Source organism: Tubulanus polymorphus, chromosome 3 (genome assembly GCF_964204645.1).
Source record: "Tubulanus polymorphus chromosome 3, tnTubPoly1.2, whole genome shotgun sequence".
NCBI lineage: Eukaryota > Metazoa > Nemertea > Palaeonemertea > Tubulaniformes > Tubulanidae > Tubulanus > Tubulanus polymorphus.
In genome coordinates this window covers 9,600,249-9,618,837 of record NC_134027.1, presented here as the reverse complement: position 1 = coordinate 9,618,837, position 18,589 = coordinate 9,600,249, and the positions used below count along the sequence as shown (strand labels likewise).

At 38.6% G+C, this 18,589-nt stretch overlaps 2 protein-coding genes across 5 annotated transcripts; both read left to right on the top strand.

Annotated features, from left to right (window-relative positions):
- Positions 1-6,933: 6,933 nt before the first annotated feature.
- On the top strand, positions 6,934-7,731 carry LOC141902055 (uncharacterized protein RT0683-like). Its single transcript, XM_074789696.1, has one exon. The coding sequence runs from the start codon at positions 6,934-6,936 to the stop codon at positions 7,729-7,731; it is 798 nt and encodes a 265-aa protein (XP_074645797.1).
- A 3,031-nt stretch (positions 7,732-10,762) lies between these two features.
- Positions 10,763-15,321, top strand: LOC141901556 (proteasome subunit alpha type-5-like). Of its 4 annotated transcripts, none has more exons than XM_074788870.1 (9): positions 10,763-10,839; positions 11,807-11,902; positions 12,133-12,259; positions 12,549-12,616; positions 12,875-12,982; positions 13,162-13,220; positions 13,962-14,064; positions 14,191-14,277; positions 14,937-15,318. In XM_074788870.1, exons 2-9 carry the CDS (start codon positions 11,807-11,809, stop codon positions 15,012-15,014), a joined length of 726 nt encoding a protein of 241 aa, XP_074644971.1. In that variant the 5' UTR covers positions 10,763-10,839; the 3' UTR covers positions 15,015-15,318. The 4 variants fall into 4 exon arrangements, with proteins under 4 accessions (XP_074644971.1, XP_074644972.1, XP_074644974.1 ...); XM_074788871.1 differs by having other exon boundaries at positions 10,817-10,947; positions 14,937-15,321; XM_074788873.1 differs by lacking the exon at positions 10,763-10,839 and adding an exon at positions 11,075-11,094 and having other exon boundaries at positions 14,937-15,321.
- The last annotated feature ends 3,268 nt before the right edge of the window (positions 15,322-18,589 follow it).

Here is an 18,589-nt window from a genome sequence, read left to right as displayed (position 1 = left end):
CGTAATCGAGCCAGGTAAAAATACCAGCGACAAGGGAATACACAGCGTCGGTTATAGCGAGACAAAACATATAAACGACGCCCGGTTTCTTCCATTGGTTGTACTTGATAAATACCAAAACTATGAACAGGTTACCCAGTGTTCCGCCCAAAAGAATCGGCAAATATACGTAACTGTCAAAAACAGGCGAACGGAGTGCACGTAGTCCAGACCGTAAAATCGATTCGTGCGCGCCGCAGTAGAATTCACCATCGTGCACTGATCGATGCTTATCACGAAATAAATGTGCCCAAAAAACGCCACCGACTTTTTTTATGAAAAAGCCTTTACCAAATTTCATTTTGAGTAATTCAATTGACAAACGGTCAAAGAATGTGACGTTCTAAGCGTTTATAGATATCTTATATCGTATATAGATAAAAAGAAAGGTATATAAATATTTAGAAATGAGGATTTTTAAAACATCTTTCTGACGACGTATCATATGACCATTACTCCGTCAACAAAGTAGTGGCGCCACCACATACACAAATTAGTATAATCAATATAACAGAACTTGAACTTGAACAGAACTTCTTGAACAGGAACCTTTCACTATCTGAGATCTCAGACAACGGAGAAACAATATCGGATATTCGCTCAAACTATGCAATGCGAGGGCAACTGAGTGTAGGATTCACACTTCACAGTGATCGAATGCCTCCCGAATCCCAATTCATAATCCCAATCCCTCAAGGAGCGAAATCCAATCGGGTTGAAGATGAGTTATCAAGAAAGATATAAGAAAAATTGAATTAGAACATAAATTACAACTAACGGCCTCAAAACTCTGGAAAAGAAATCTAGGTATAACAGATTTTGGTAATATTTCATAACAATAATGGGTGATTGAACCAAGACGATGCTTCGAAATGGCGAACAGTTACTTAAACATTTTTAGTTGTCGTTTTAACCAAACACAAGCTACAGAAAATCTCAGACAAATGGTAGCGAAAATACGACAGTCTAACGACGTAAACTGGAAAGCTAGTAGCGTTGTTGACGAAAGAAATGTTAGAAGACAGCCAATACAGATCGCGGAGGTGAGACATATCTTGTAAGCTAACTAAATGCGGATTCCTGACGACGTAATATCCATAAAGCAACCCCGATGTCATGGGTAGATTACATAGGACGAAAAGCATAGCCACGATCATCAATGTAATACTGACGCTCTTTTCGTTGCTTTTACCGCAGCTCGATGTACGGCCACCCGACGTCCAGCGCGATCGAAATAACGCCAAACACATCAAACCATTGATTAGTAATAGCAGAAACGACGGCATAACATAGTAACCCATAATCATCAGTAGAAAACGAACGGAGTACATGATATCCTCGTTGATCGCACGATTTTCCGTGCAGACAACTTTCTGCCCGGCGGTATTAAATTCTGGGGCTACCTCGAAAAAGAAAGCTTGCCTGATTTCGAGGACCGCGAACACGAAACCGGCAACCGATAGTAACGTAATCCGCATGTTCGGCGTGACACGCAACGTTTGCATCGGGAACTGAATAGCGCAAAATCGCTCAACTGTCATAGATATCGTGATAAACGCCGACATACCCAAGCACCAATAGAGAACGTAATACGATAACTTACAACTAACATTACTCAAAGCATAGATATCAACTCCGTATCGAGCATCGGTTAGCGACGAAAGACCGTAATCGAGCCAGGTAAAAATACCAGCGACAAGGGAATACACAGCGTCGGTTATAGCGAGACAAAACATATAAACGACGCCCGGTTTCTTCCATTGGTTGTACTTGATAAATACCAAAACTATGAACAGGTTACCCAGTGTTGCGCCCAAGAGAACCGGCAAATATACGTAACCGTCAAAAAACAGGCGAACGGAGTGCACGTAGTCCAGACCGTAAAATCGATTCGTGCGCGCCGCAGTAGAATTCACCATCGTGCACTGATCGATGCTTATCACGAAATAAATGTGCCCAAAAAACGCCACCGACTTTTTTTTATAAAAAAGCCTTTACCAAATTTCATTTTGAGTAATTCAATTGATAAACGGTCAAAGAAAGTGACGTTCTAAGCGTTTATAGATATCTTATATCATATATAGATAAAAAGAAAGGTATATAAATATTTAGAAATGAGGATTTTTAAAACATCTTTCTGACGACGTATCATATGACCATTACTCCGTCAACAAAGTAGTGGCGCCACCACATACACAAATTAGTATAATCAATATAACAGAACTTGAACTTGAACAGAACCTCTTGAACAGGAACCTTTCACTATCTGAGATCTCAGACAACGGAGAAACAATATCGGATATTCGCTCAAACTATGCAATGCGAGGGCAACTGAGTGTAGGATTCACACTTCACAGTGATCGAATGCCTCCCGAATCCCAATTCATAATCCCAATCCCTCAAGGAGCGAAATCTATAACCCGATCGGGTTGAAGATGAGTTGTCAAGAAAGATATAAGAAAAATTAAATTAGAACATAAATTGCAACTAACGGCCTAAAAACTCTGGAAAATAAATCTAGGTTTAACAGATTTTGGTATTACTTCATAACAGTTTAACAATTTTGCGAACCCTTTTGACACGCGCTAGAAATATGCGGTCCTAGTTTTCACATCGTCACTGCTCTCATTTGTTGCGTTCAAAAAAAAATCGAGAATCACCAGCAAAAATATGCATTTCATTTGTTTAAAAATGTTGCATAAATCAATTTTCTCAACCAAGGGCGGGTAGAGCCGGTTCACATCCAATCAAAACTTATGTCCAAAATGAGCACAAATTATCTCGACAACGACAATGGGAATATAGCGCCTGTACAGAAGAGGTAATGGAAACTTCTTTATATCCAGCTGTCCCGTTTATACAACAATAGAATTGTATCCGTTTTCCACAAAGATAGATTACAACCTATTTGAAACTTGAACAGAGCAGAGGAGAGATGTAATTTCAAGGACTTACCACTAGATATTTTTATTTCTAGTAATTGATTTCACCATAGACTCCATGATTTCACATATTTATTTCACATGGAACTACAACTACACAAGCAAAGGGCAATATTCAAAACATAAAATAGTGAAGGTTGATGAAAACATGACAATAATTCCCTAGAAAAACTAAATCTTGATATCAAATGAAAACAATTCATCAATAAGTGGATTCATTTTGATGATATTTGGCTTGCTGCATATATCAGAAACCTGTTGGTAAACATCCGTGAAAAGAGATATTTGTTGATGACACAAACTCACGAATACCAGGATAACTTTAGCCACTTTGCAGCAATTCTTTCATCGCTTTGCAGCCATAATTAGATAATTTGCAACTTCATCAATTTACCAATTCGCACCGATAACAATGTTCCGTACAACTTGATGAGAGGTGAGATGAGGCATTCAAATAGAAAAAGTAAATTTTCAACCTTAACCCATAGACATACTTATTTAAAGGAATCGATTTCACATGTTTATAAAGGATACAGTTGCATAAGCAAAAATCAAGATTTTTAACATGTGTTTTCGAGCAGGAACTTAATGGAAACAATTCTCAAATTCACATTTTACGACGAAGAACCAAGATTCTCAACCGAAATTGTCTACCCTCATCACAGCCATTTCCGTACGGAAAAAAATTGGTGAGTTTCTTTAGAAATTTTCTGTCGAATATTGAGAAAGTAATCAAGCGGGCAGAAGAAAATAGATAACGGTTAATTGCAATATGACAAAATGAATAAAAAATACCGTTATTTTCTATGTAATGAAAAGACGCTTCCGTTCTTTGTTTTTCTATCAATGTTATCACTATCTATTTCCGGTGACCTCCGCACTTGATAGACCTGTCAACAGGAACTTCAGGCGCGTCTACGACGTATTTCCAAACATGTAAATCCACGTTTCTCCATCTCAAAGTTTCCGTAATTATCCCATTATCGCAGTTTCGGACCACAAACGGGAAAACATTTCTCAAGCGGCTGCACTCAATGCTTATTACACGATGGTCTTTCCAATTTCTGTGAGAAAGGTGCAAAGATGTACACTTTTTGTACACGTCTCCGTAATACACTTCGATGGCCTTGTTTCAGTATTTCGGAACTGGCAACCAAAGATCCATAAACGGAACATGCACCAAAGGAAAAACTTGGTCGTAACTGTACTTTACCCATCGATAAGCCGTCACATCTTCTATATATGGCAGTTTTATCCGATACGGCCAGACATCGATGAACGGCCAAGAGGTTTTTGATAACGAAATCTTCCACGGCCGGCTTCGTGGTTTCTTGAGACGTAGACCCTCAACTTTCTTATTTTTGCCGGCAAAATCGTCATCCCACGGAACAGGCCCGTGATGACGATAGGCTCCGATTAAACTTCCAGCGCATAGAAAATAACTGATATTCTCCAATTTCATCAGACGATCAAATTTCATTATAAGAAATTTGTAACGCAACAAATTCCCGGTACTGAGTCTGGTCGCTGCAAATGTCTTGACGTCATCAGCTAAACCTGTTTTGTCAATTGTGTTCCATATCGACTCGTTGCGATTATGCAAGATGGTAAGCTCATTTCCTGTTGAGAGATTTTGCAAGATCGCTGAAAAATTGCCGTATCTCGCTAATGAAAAAGTTATCAGCACCGATGCTGACAACGTCATGAATACAGCGCAGCCAGAAAGCGGGAATGTAGCATTTTTTGCAGCATTTTTGTTGATGTTCGACGGCAAAAGCGTCAAAATTCCAAGACTGACGATATCTGCGTGTAAGTGTCGTTTTTAATGAAAGTTAATCTTTTACAGAATGTCATTTGAGCGAAAGTCGGACCGGCAGCTGTTTCGAACTCTAGTGTAACCGTCTGGTTGTTGTATCAGCAGGCTGGCTGATGGGGAACTAGCATTTACACCAGCGGTACAGGATTCCATCCATCAGGAACAACAAGGCAGTTAAACCTTATATGTACAATGTTTATTGCATCCCGGAATGTGAATGATTATTTTGGTTTTACATAGTCTTATATATACAGAATCATGAGTATGATGTGAGAACTAGGTGTCAGACAAGTTGTAGACATCAGGACTCACAAACTTACACCTAGTGACATGTTTAAGAGACGTAAATTAATTAATGATGAGCACTGACTAGAGCTAATTACTTTGATATTGAGTATTCTCAAGTATCGACTGACTTCGTTTGTCATTTGCAACATTACATGTTGATTACGATAAAGCACATATTGATACTATATTCATAAGTTATATTACATTATTAATACTATTATTATCATTATTAAGCATTTCATATAGTAAGAGATATGAAATATTATGAACCATTCGATATGAAATTGAAGATATATATGATTATAGAATATGCAACTTATATCAGGGTGACACTAGCAACCTAGTCGGTCATTTAAGTCAGCTAACAAGTTTATCCTGTCTCGTGTATCGTCAAAAACACTTTCCGATTTCAAAATCAAACCCCCTGTTTCGCTCCCGGCAGGTGTGGTGGGTCTGTAAGGGACACTCAATCGAAAAATCAAACACAATTTACCAGCCAAATAAATAATGGGGACAATCCCTATTTTAAGATTCAAAAAAACACTGTTTTATGGAAACAGGTGCAGCCTCTGTTCTATGGAATGGATTACATCCATATGTGTTCATTTTATACGTACTATCGATGATATTTAAAGTTAGGCGTCTTAATCGTTAGTCGTATTTGATTGTAAAGTTAGTTGTCTTAAAACGTGTCCTTTACTCAATATTATTCAAACTAATGTTTTAAATCCTTTTGTATTCAGTGTTATATATTACTTCAAGCATTATACTATTTATTGTAAACGGCATCGAAACGCATGTGTAAGGCGGTATGAAAATAGAAATTATTATTCTTATCATTACTATCATCAAATAAAATCGTTTAGGTAAGTACGGAGATCTGAGTTCACTAACCGGGTCTATTTTCTCGGGCTTCGTTATCTCTTTTGCAAACTGCTGCACGGTGATATAATGCATAATTGAGTAAATAGCTTCCCTTTCTAAAAAGAACCGAGCCTTGGCAATATAAGATCAAATAATAATAAGAAAACAGAGTAATACACACACACACACGCACGCACGCGCGCCCGGTAGAAAGGACCGTTAGAATTCCGTCAAAAGTAATGGAAAATATTCCCAAAAAAACCTATGAAAACCTTCCTAAATCGACCCGAAATAATGTCTTTAACTAGCAGATCATTGCATTCGTTCGATACAAGAAACCAGTATATCCGTGGCCCCTCAGATCATACGCAACTACGCATTACAAACGCCCAACAAAAACGCCCAACGCTCTTGGTCAAATTTTTATGAAGATTTATATGAACTTACTCATACCGTTAATTGGCATGAAACATTTTATCGCTGTTTGCTACTGATGAATGTAATTAATGAAGGTGTATACGTAAATTATCAAGGTAACAGTAAAAGCCAATGTGCTACGTAACAGCATTCGTTTAATACAACGGGATTCCGCTATACCATTTTAGTTTGTTCGTCATATCAGCAGTTCAGCTTTAGTTCAAGGCCTGCTATGCGCTTGAAAAAATTTGGAAAGTATGGTCCCCAGCCTCTTTGACAAAGTAATATGGTATTTATTTGCAAATCGCTTCTATTTTGTCAAACATCTTTGGGCGACTCCGAGTAGACATAGTATAATAGTAGAGCTTTTATACGTACTTGAATAAATACACGGTAACATATGTTTGGGAAATTGATTAAAACCCTTCAGTCAGAGCCGTAGCCATAGTCAGAATGTCATGCAAGCTTACACACATCATTTTTGGATTTGTAGTGACTATATTAGTGCTGATCAATCTATCATTACACAGGTATGCATTCTTGAAAAAAGTTCGCCGAAAAAATGGAATGAATAATTCAAGCATAGATATACCTTCTTTGAGGTCGAATTTTCTGAAGAATCTCGTCGGACAGAATGTCAGTAAATTCGTTAGAACCGCTCTGACAGTGGACGAGATCTCCCGCTACAGAACTCTGATAGCAAGATTTGATCGTCTGATGAAATCAGAGAATATTAGTTATTTTCTATGCGCAGGAAGTTTGATCGGAGCCTATCGTCATCACGGGCCTGTTCCGTGGGATGACGATTTCGACGTTCAAGTAGCGCACACCGATTTCCTGAAGATCCGCACCCTCTTCGTTGAAAAAGATCCAAGTATTAAAGATCTACGTTTGAAGAAACCACTATTCAGACCGTGGAAGATTTCCATGAAAGGTACACCATGGCCGATGATTGATATGTGGCCGTTTTACAAAAATGGCGATTACATTTTGGACGCTACTCATCACCAATGGTTTGAAAAATTTATGATTGTCGATATCTACCCGTTGGTACAAGTTCCATTTTTAGATTTGTGGTTGCCAGCACCGAAATATTGGAACGATGTCATCCGGCAGGTTTTCGGCGATGTTTCGAAAATATGTTCGTCGTTACATCTTTCACATCGTAATTGGCAACACTACCGCGACGCGACGTCGATCGAATGTAACCGTCTCGGGAATATATTTCCATTTGTGGTACGTGCTTGCATTGGAGGTTCGATAACCGAAACTTTAAGAAGAGGAAACGAAGATTTGCACGTTTGGAAATACGTGGCAGATGCTCCTGATGTGCCCGTAGATAGATTTATTAAGTGCCACGCGTAACAGTGTATTCTAGCCGACTATCACTTCCGCATAGGTTTATTATGCACCGTATTTTTCATTTCGGAATTTCGGTGCCGTTTCTAATAAGCCTTGAAAGGTCTCAAATATTCTATTCGTCTGAACACTAAACGCTGTATCTGACTCGAACCTATAGTCCCACAAGATTCTGTATGCTGCAATTTAGATACAAAGAGCTTTATAAATGCGATTGAATGCAAAATGTTTCAAGCATTATGGTCGGCACAAATTTCTAAATATGTAATTATACAAATATTGTTATTCGTTTCTGATTAGTTGTTGAATACAGAGAAATTGTTTGTATAATGCTGTCTCCTGGAACTTTGCCGATGGATCTTTGTAGTGGAAATGATGAAGGAATATGGAGTAAAGTATGTTTTCGGGTCACCGAATCTCACAAAATGGGTGAGAATATTAATCCGAATATATCCAGATACAAAAACTATATTAGACATGTTTTTCTTTGTAAGGCCTCAATAGCTCTTTTGTGCAAACCAGAACTTCATGTATATTCTTGACGACCATTGCAAGTGAAAGCGACTTGTTCTCACTAAGAAAATGCGATGAACAGAAATTTAGATGTAAATAGACCATTCTGGTTTTGATTTAACTCATTCAGGAACACTACACACAGGGTTTTGTATTAATTGAAACTACAACGCCGGCCGTTGCGGTTCAAGTACCGACTGTGCGGTAGGGTTCGTATGACGCAAACACAGCTGCAGCGATCAACAGTTGTCTTCCTCGGATGCGTGTATGCATATGTATCTTTTGTGTTTATATGACGAATATGTTTTATATGAATATTGTAACACGCAGACGAAAACAACGTTACATACTGATGGCTATATTCTTAGTAGGAATATCACCGGTGCTTGTCGTGTTCATTCACGATAGATTCATTATTAGAATGCCGAGTATGAAAAAATTAGCGACCTTTGAAAGAAACGATTATTCTAACTTTACGTTAGGAAATGGTAAATATACGCCTAGGATGACTTTGAACGATTGTTCGGATGATGTCAAGAAATTTCTGAGCACCGGGTTGACTGCGAATGAGACGGTGCGCTTTAAATCGCTTATACAGAGGTTTGATCGACTTATGAAAGCTGAAGGTATCAAGTATATGCTGTATGCAGGGTCTCTGATCGGAGCCTATCGCCACCACGGCCCTGTTCCGTGGGATGACGATTTCGACGTGTATGTTCATCGCGCCGATTTCAGAAGGATCCATTCGCTTTTTCTGAGGAAAGATCACAAGATCAAAGGCCTGCGCATTAAAACGCCTCCGAAACGCCCATGGAAGATTTCGGTGCGGGGCTCGTCATGGCCATTCATTGATATCTGGCCTTATCACGAAAAACGGCGACATGTGAAGGACGCAACAACTTATCAGTGGTCGAAATACCGGTACGTGGACGTCTTCCCATTGGTACAAGTCCCGTTTTTGGGCCTATGGTTGCCGGCTCCGAAGTACTGGAACAAAGTCATTCAGCAGGGATACGGCAACGTAAACAAAAATTGTTCGTCGTTGCAAGTTTCGCACAGAAATTGGAAGAAGTACGACGTCTCTTCCGTCGAATGCAGCCGTTTGCGAAATATTTTCCCTTTCGTGATCCGGAGTTGCCGTGGAGGGTTTATTACAGAAACATTAAGATGGCGCAACGTGGACTTACACGTTTGGAAATACATGGTAGGAAATAGTAACGTTCCCATAGACAGATCTATCAATTGCCGATGAATATAACGTATAGAAGATAGATAGATAGATATTCATTTTTCGTAAACCGTACATACAATAAATCATCATCATCATCATCATCATCATCATCATCATCATCATCATCAATTGACGGATCCATTGGAGGCTTTACAGCCTATTAATATCCGCTTCGATGTCTCGCTTTAAGTTGCCATACGGCAGTAACCTAGTCAGTAACCTGTCTGTGGTTTAGTTTCACGATCGGATATTTTCACAAACCACATAAGTTGGTATAAGCCCATCCGATTATAAAAAGCTTACCACCAACGATTCGGTAACTAACTAGCAGTAACCCAGCTTTCGCTTGGAAAAACAGCTTTGATTAATCTTGATTAATTTCGCTTTCAAGACACAATTTACCCTTGTTGTACTAGTAATATACTTGATTACATTCTCAGAAAGTTAAAACATATAAAAACTATTAATTACTCCGATTCATAATTTTTCGAGAATTTTATGATTCATACTGTTACTGAAATCATATCTGTTGGAAATAAAATGATAATCGATACTATTTCTTTTTTTAATACATGATGTTGGTTCCGAGAGATACAGCGCACTAAGCCTATAGGCTGTACTTAAAAAATTAAGGCACTATAATATAAGCCTGTGCATAGAACACGTGTTTTTTTCTTGAAATATCGTCCTGGGTTCACCCGAGTTTAACCTGAAAATCCAGTTGGCAGTAGATAGCGTGTACATACGCGCGTGTATTTAGACTGGTTACCGGTGGGACAGGCAACCAGTCTAGCGTGTACTGCGTTATCTACTTCAGTGCCGTTGTGTGGGGTATTTGACCCAATTTGACCCGATGAGAATCACTATAAATCTCACTCTGAGCCATTGTTATTTGTATCCCTTACTGCGAACCAGCCACTCTCAGTACAGCCTGAACAAATTTTTAAACACATATTTATTGTAAGGTATAGTAAGGATCCAGGATAGAGGGGCATCGAGTGAGCCTGAGGCGGCATGTGCCATGTTGCTCTGAGGGGCATATTGAGAAACGGATTCTTTCAGGGGAGGAGGAAAAATTGCTTGAATCTTAATTGGAAAGGTCAATCGGGATTTATTAGGCTGACATTTAAGGAGCCGCGCATAATTTTCCAACATCGAAGATGGGTATTTTTCTTTACTCAAGGAAAAGCCGCAGTTAAGTAGTGACTCCAGCCGCTGGCGGCACCTATGGTAGAAAGCGTCCGCGCCCACGTCAATTTCAAAACCAATTCAATACAATTCAACTTCTCACTCGTGGTACTTAGTGCGTCCGTCATTCAATAAAATTGTTGTTCATTTTCAAATCTTGTATATTCATCCGATTAACCGAGGTAAAGTTGTCTGGCTCTTTATGTTTCATTTCATACTTCAATACAACAGTAAATACGCGGTGGAATCTAATTGGGTTTTATTTGGAAGTATATCAAAACATTTATATTGTAAGTTTCTAATTCCAATTTCCCTGTATCATCAACGCCAATACCAATTCACCGATTTCGAATTTTATTGCTGATTCATTTTTTGCGCCTGGTTTGATTTATTGCATTTTAGCTTGATAGAACAGAAATAATAATTGACCAAATGATGTAAGATTATGTGTGCCTTGTTTAAATGTATTTAAATAATTTGTAGGCATGGTAGGGGGCCTATGAATAGTGTCAGGTAGCAGTTTGCCTTTATAGTTACCTAATCGTTGGTGGTAAGCTTTTTTTTATGATCGGAGGGCTGTGGTTTGTGAAAATATCCGATCGCGAAATTAAACCACAGTCAGGTTACTGACTAGTGTAGCCAGCAGGTCCGGTTGATGTTTCCCAAAAAAAATCATGCAGTGATGTGGGATAAACCCCCTAATTCGGGTTATTAGGCTAATTCGAATTAAAAGTTATTTATTGTTCGTAATAGTCCTACCTGGCCCTACCTAGAGTAAAGTTCACTTATGGAAATAATGATGATTTGATGTCATGTTTGGTTCGAACATTCAAAAGGCGTTCCTCGTCGCCCATGATAAATTCTATAGCAGTAGGGTAACCCGTACAACTGCCCAGTGGTTAGACTTAATCAACTACATTGATCAATGGATCAAGACCATGGAGCCTGACATGAAAGTTTATTTATCTCAGAATCCTAGTAGGTACTTTATAAGAAAAATATATGTTTAAATTACATGTATTCATTTTCCTTTATAGATTCTGGGGTTAAAAACTTTGTGTCAGGCCCCTGTGGACGAATGCTATACTTCAAAAGTGATCTAGATGTTGGGTGCCATTTATCATTTTCTATTTTAATTCTCTTCGATAGATGTTTCTGACCAGATCTGAATATGACAGAGGCGTCAACCTGTTTTCACCAGAGGGTAGAATATTCCAAGTAGAATATGCTATTGAAGCTATCAAGGTAATTTTGAAATGCTGAAATTAATTGCATCCATGAATGATTCAGATTTGAAACTTCAGGAGTTTTGATACAATTGAAGTTCAAGATTGCAAATTCTATATGCCTTCCTACTTATCACAACCTTAATATCTCTGTAAACAATTGAACCGTAAGTTTTGAATAGGTATTTTCATAATTTTTGAACTGTCGTCTTGTGGTGATTACATTTATTCCATCTCTTGTTGATATAGCTCGGCTCTACGGCGATTGGAATTCAAACTTCCGAAGGCGTTGTACTCGCTGTGGAGAAACGCGTCACCTCACCTTTAATCGAGCCATCGAGCATTGAAAAAATATTCGAAATCGACAGTCATATAGGTGAGCTTCCCTAATCCATTCTTTTCACGCATTATTCCCTTTGCATCGATCAAAATCGTGAATTCACTAAGTATTGCTGTGATTTACGTAGATTCTGGATGATCCTTGAATTCCTTGATATAAGTTTGGAATAATTCAAAGCTATAGATAATTCTGAATTCCAAAATAGAAAATTCATGATACACTAGTCGTATTGGAAAAGGAATTATATAGGGCAAAGCAAGATCCAGTAATTGAATTCTTTGCTAGTGGAAAGTTTTCCTATTGTTCTGACATCTTCTATTTACAGGTTGCGCAATGAGTGGACTTATTGCTGACTCAAGAACCATGATCGACAAAGCTCGTGTAGAAGCACAGGTTGGTTTCAGATGTTTATTCCCATAGATTCATGAAAATCACTTCTAAAATATACCAGACAGTCCATGAAATCTGCTTTAATCGTTTGAGATAAACAGAATTTGTTTATCTCATGAGGACCCTTGTCTTGTGTACCAACCTTGTTTCGTAACTAAATAGTAGTCTACATTGTCCAAGATTAAATTCTAGTGTTAGAATTGATGATACAATTATCTTCATCAAAATATTATGCCACATTCGGTTTTGATTTTTTTTTAGAATCATTGGTTCACATACAATGAGAAAATGAGCGTTGAAAGTGTCACGCAGGCAGTCAGTAACTTGGCGTTAGCTTTTGGCGATGATAACGCAGAGGCTGGTGCTTTGGTAGGTGTATAGGGATTCCCTGGTTCAGGGGAAATGCAAGAATGCCCTGGTCTTTCTGTTTAACTATGCCCAAAACGGGACGATTTTTTTAATGAAAGCGTTTTTGATAATGATTAACATCGACAAATCAGTCCATCCCTAGTGCCGGTTATTGAAATATTGATGTTTTTTCTTCACAGAGTCGGCCATTTGGTGTAGCCTTGTTATTTGCTGGAATCGATAAGCAAAAACCTCAACTGTAAGTCTATATGATTGATGATTACTACTGCAAATGTCATTAGTGTTTTTGTGCATCGACTAGATAGTTATCGATAATAAAATAACTATTGTTATAACTATAGTTATGTAACTATTGCTAATAACAGGCCGGCCGGGGCCGTGAATAGTTTTATTTGATTGTTAAGTAAAAACCAAAATATTGTCACTCTTTTGTAAATTTAATGATTTGTAAATTAGATTATAATGATTAACCCTTTCAGTGCTGACTTATTAATACCCTATAGTGCTAGAGAAAATTTGAAAATTCTAAAAAATTCCACCCTAGTGTGTTGAACAATGGGAATACCACTATAGTGCGTCTACACCGCAGTGCGGTGTATCGTTAGTTACTAGTATTTCACTATGTTTGACACTTGCTGCCATTTTTCAATAGAGATAATTACAAATTACTAATTACATCAATACACCGCAGTGCGGTGTACTAGCAAAATCCATCACTGATTTATACACCGCACTGCGGTGTAGACGCACTGAAAGGGTTAAAACGTGTTGCTAGTTAATAAAATGAAATATAAAAGCTACTGCACTATGCAACATATATGTTTATATCTACTTCGAATAAATAATCTCAGAGGGAAAAGCTGTCATATGTCATAAGTGTTTTTGCGCATTGACTAGACAGTTTTCCGAACACATCTGAATATATCCAACTTAAGATTATTTTTTTGGTTGTATCGGCATTTGATGAAAATATTTGCAGATTTCATGTGGATCCATCCGGCACATTCATACAGTACGATGCGAAAGCTATAGGATCTGGCTCAGAAGGGGCCCAACAGGCACTACAAGAAGTATATCATAAGGTAAATACATAATTTTTACTTGATGAACGGGAAGAGTGGTTGAAAAAAGTATGTGTACATGTTCTGAATCGTGCATCTCTTCAGCAGTTAGTTGCCGATGTAAATATTCGTACAACTTTATTTCAGTCGATGACATTGAAGGAAGCCTGTAAACACGCCCTTACTATCCTGAAACAAGTGATGGAAGAAAAGCTGAATTCAACAAATGTTGAGGTATGTAGTCAACGATATTATGAATGAAGTATATTTTGAATGTAATTATGGTCACGAGCATAAAAGTCAAAAGCATACAATCAGCTTTCGTAGGTAAATAAATGTACCATACTTTTGGATTAAATTGGTATTTGCTTAAAACCCTTTCAGTGCTGCCTAATTATTTCCCGAAAGTGCCGGAGATGATTTTTGAAAATTCCACCTCAGTGTGTTGAATAACGGGCATGTCACTATAGTGCATCTACACTGCGGTGTATCATAAGTTAGGCCTACTAGTGTTTCGCTATGTTTGACAGGTGCTGCCATCTTTCAATAGAGATGATAACTAATTACTAATAACATCGATTCACCGTTATGCGATATACAATTAAGTCCATAACGAATGTATACAGTGGCGTTGGAAGTGCAGCGACTGCAGCTGCGAAAGCCGTGGCAATAATTTCTTTGAATGACGTTTTTTTTTTCTTTGAATACCACGTTTTTGAAGAAATTAAGTCAATTCGCCGCGGCAATATTAAGAATCTGTCAAAAATCGGCATTTGGCCTCAGCAATACAACATTGCTTCCAACACGTTGGTATACACCGCACATAAGCGTAGACGCACTGAATGGATTCATGCATTCACTTCTCATTGATTAGGAAAAACATTTTATTCCAGATGGCTACAATAACGCAAGAGAAAAACTTTTGTATGTGCACGAAGGAACAACTGGAAGAGGTCATCAAAGATATTTGATCGCTGCGATCACCAATTGACGATTAATCGACGTAGAATTTAAAAGGACTTTAAATGTGCTGTTGTTTGTTTATACAAAGGAACAATTCTCCGATATCATGCGAGCGCGCTTTGTGTTTGCTAACTACTCTGCACTTGAAAAGGATATTCCAAAAAGAAACTGTTAAATGATGCCATTGAAAAATAAAAATAATGAAAATTGTATTCCTTACCACGAATTTGCTTGAATTTCATTTGTGTCATTCTTGAGGAACAACATCTAATATGTAAAGGTTTATATGTCCGGTAGTTTTATTGATCCCGGTTAAAAGACGGACGGCCTTATTTCTGACTGTGATAATGCCGTACATAAAGACTTACTTTCATCTCTGATTAAAACGGATAGTACAGTAATAAAATCTTCGAGTTGATTGATGTTTTCAAGTGCATTAGATCTGTCTCGATAAGTGTTACCTTCGTCTACGGTTGTGACCGCGCATGAAACAGACCCGTCTTACAGTCGTTGATTTATATGCACAATTGGGTATAGGCTTTAGAATCAGAATTTGTAACCACACTCATGCGGCCCTGCGGTTACTGCCAGGATTGATGAATGCTGAATTTTCTTTCTATAAGAAACGAATTGATATCCACTCATAATTCAATTACCCTTTTTTTAGCTTCCAGGTGCCATGTGTACCTACTGGGTCTGCGCTGTTGAACAGTTTTTCTCAGTGAATTGAGTAAATACATGCATCATAGAAATAGTAAATTAATCATCAGCCGATTTGATGTTTTTACTACTACGTTTCCACCCTTCATTCCAATCCAGATATATGAACGAAATAAAAAGCATTTAATCAGGAAAGAACGCGAGAAAAAATTCACCGATGCCGACCCAGCTGGAACAGGCTTAATCATTTCCTGTAGACACGCTGAATATCAGATTGGCAGAGTCTAACAATCTCTCTCGCATGTTGGAATGGGCGCTGTTTCTGAGCACACGAAACCAGAATGTTTGTGGAGATACGTAAGCCAAGTGGGCTAACTAAAAAAAGTTAATGCGGCTTTTCATAGGTTTTTAGAATTTTATTCGAACGAACGCAATTACACGAGGAGATTTTTGTGTCATAATTTTACTTCACCTCGACGAAATAATCACCAATACGTTCCATTTGTTTGTAACAGAAAGATAATCAGTTCCAAATTTGTTTCCAACAGTGTCCGCACAAACTTATTTTACATTCAATGTTGATTCAGCGAGAATCTAACGTATTAAGTATTGAATCATTTCACATTAGGCCATGTCACAATGATGGATCTGCTAGTGGTCGACTCTTTTTCTGTAAAATAGCAGTTTATTGTGTTATTTTCCACATAATATACATCACAGTACCGGTATGATAGTGGTTTTTTTGATTAATTAGAATGTTTCATGTGCCGGTTCTCCCAGAGAAAGTCTCATTCTTCTGATTGAAAGCCAATCGCCATCATTCCATCGTCGTTTCCGTTGCAGCGACCGGTTCGATTTTCCGTCGTGGAGATTTTGTGACGATTAAAAGGCAAATCGAACAAGCGACGATTTCTGTAGCTCTCATAACCCATTGCAGCGCCAGCCACGAGCCATGTTCCGGTAAGTCAGTTGACGCCCGAAGAACGCCGAAAACACCGAACGCGGCGTAAGCTTGCGCTAACGACATCACTAGAGCATCGGCGCCAAATGCAAGAACGTATACCAGAAGACGTTTGGTTCGAGATGTCGTATGATCACTAGCGCCCAAATTTCTCTTAATTTTCCACGCAACGAACGCAAACCCGACCGTCATCAACAACCCAAAAGCGAAGAACATAATTTGGCAGAAAAGCAACATGTATTTCACCTTCGTAAAGTATGAGACTAACAAATCAACGCTTATTACAAGAATCGCATGCCCAAGGACCAGCGCGAGAAGCGTGGTGCCTTTTTGAAAAACTGGGGGTCCAACTGACATCCGCGTAGTGTCCAGCAGGACAGCGAAAAGCAACGCAAATATGCCCGTCAGAGCCGGCCACCCGAGCGAGAACAAGATATTGTAGAGTAAGGTTGGTAGGACGAGCTTCGTACCGTACGGGTCGCAGAACAACAGAAACGAACGTGTCAAAGAAAACCACGAGGTCATCAAACTGAGAGTCAAGTTCAGAAAACGCGTCGCTCTACCTCGTTCACGAAGAATCTGGGCAACATAGTTTCCGACGTTGTAGACACTTATAGCGAATATCACGACAAATATGGCTGCTTCCAGGTAAACGTGAGTTTGCCAAACGACATTTAGAGATTTTGATACCTGTGTCCAATCTGGAACTGGTTCTGCCCGTCCTCCTGTTCCTGGCTCTGCTTCTGCTGTTGGTTCAGCTTCAGGTTCAGGTTTAGATTCTGCCGTTGATTCCAGTTCTGATCGTGGTTCGGTACTCATTCTTGAAAAGAGAAGTCGCCTCGGTGTGCGTTTCCCTCGGAGATTTCAATTTTTATGTTGCGTCGCGGAATTTCAAGCCCACGCGAATGATGGAAAACTACGGTCTTGCAGCAACGAAGTCCTTTCGTATTTTCTAAAGTAGAAATGAAAGGACTGTCACGCAAGTATATTGATAATCTATCTGTCGCTTGCCGATTTCTGCCAACTTTTATTTGCGTCAGTGTCGGGTGCGATAGGATCTCATTCGCTTTTACGTTTCTAAGTGATACTCAATGACGTCGTCAACGACCGTGTGATAACGAATGAAATGCGCAAATTTCAGGGAGGCGTAATTCTAACCATTTTCACCTTGCTCGTCGCGTTATTCATCTGGTGATAATCGTCTATGGTAATTGCAGGCCGATGAATATATGTGCCATTAAGATTGTAACCTCACGTTCTATCATGGACGTTTAGTTTATACGTCCATGGTTCTGCATACACGGTTTGTAATCTATATACCAGACGAATTTTTACGCGTTAATTGCTTTTCATTTTCGCACGAAATCAGATATACTTGCATCAAAGATATGCAATGATTACTGTTTTTCTACCGAGGCAACATTTTATTACCGGTGAATTGGTCAATCATTTTACATCGTTTAATAAAATTGAGGCACGACGGTTTTTGTACACCCTGGTGAATAACTAATGTTTCCATCGGTCGAATCGACGATCAATATGAACCAACGTTTGTATTGCCACCCAGGTGAATCGGATTAAAAGCCCTTCATCAGAACAAAAAAAATTCACATAGTCCTTTATATCTAAAATAAAGAATACAATTCTATTTCTTTTCTTCGTTATAGTCGCAGACCCATAGCCCTATCAATAGAATTTGCTAAATCTAACTACGGACAAGTATATATGCGTCTATGACAATTCAAGGAGCGAAATCCTGGAATAGCTTACCGAAATTAAAACGTTTAGACTCGATATCGAACTTCGCAATTCAGCCTCATCGCTATCATTCCACCTATAAAATAAATCACCATTGACCGGATATTCTTGGTATTCACCAACATACAAATTCGCTTAAGTTTATCGAATTTATGTCGATTTCAGAAACGAATATGTAGCTATTTGATTAATCAACCTTTCCAC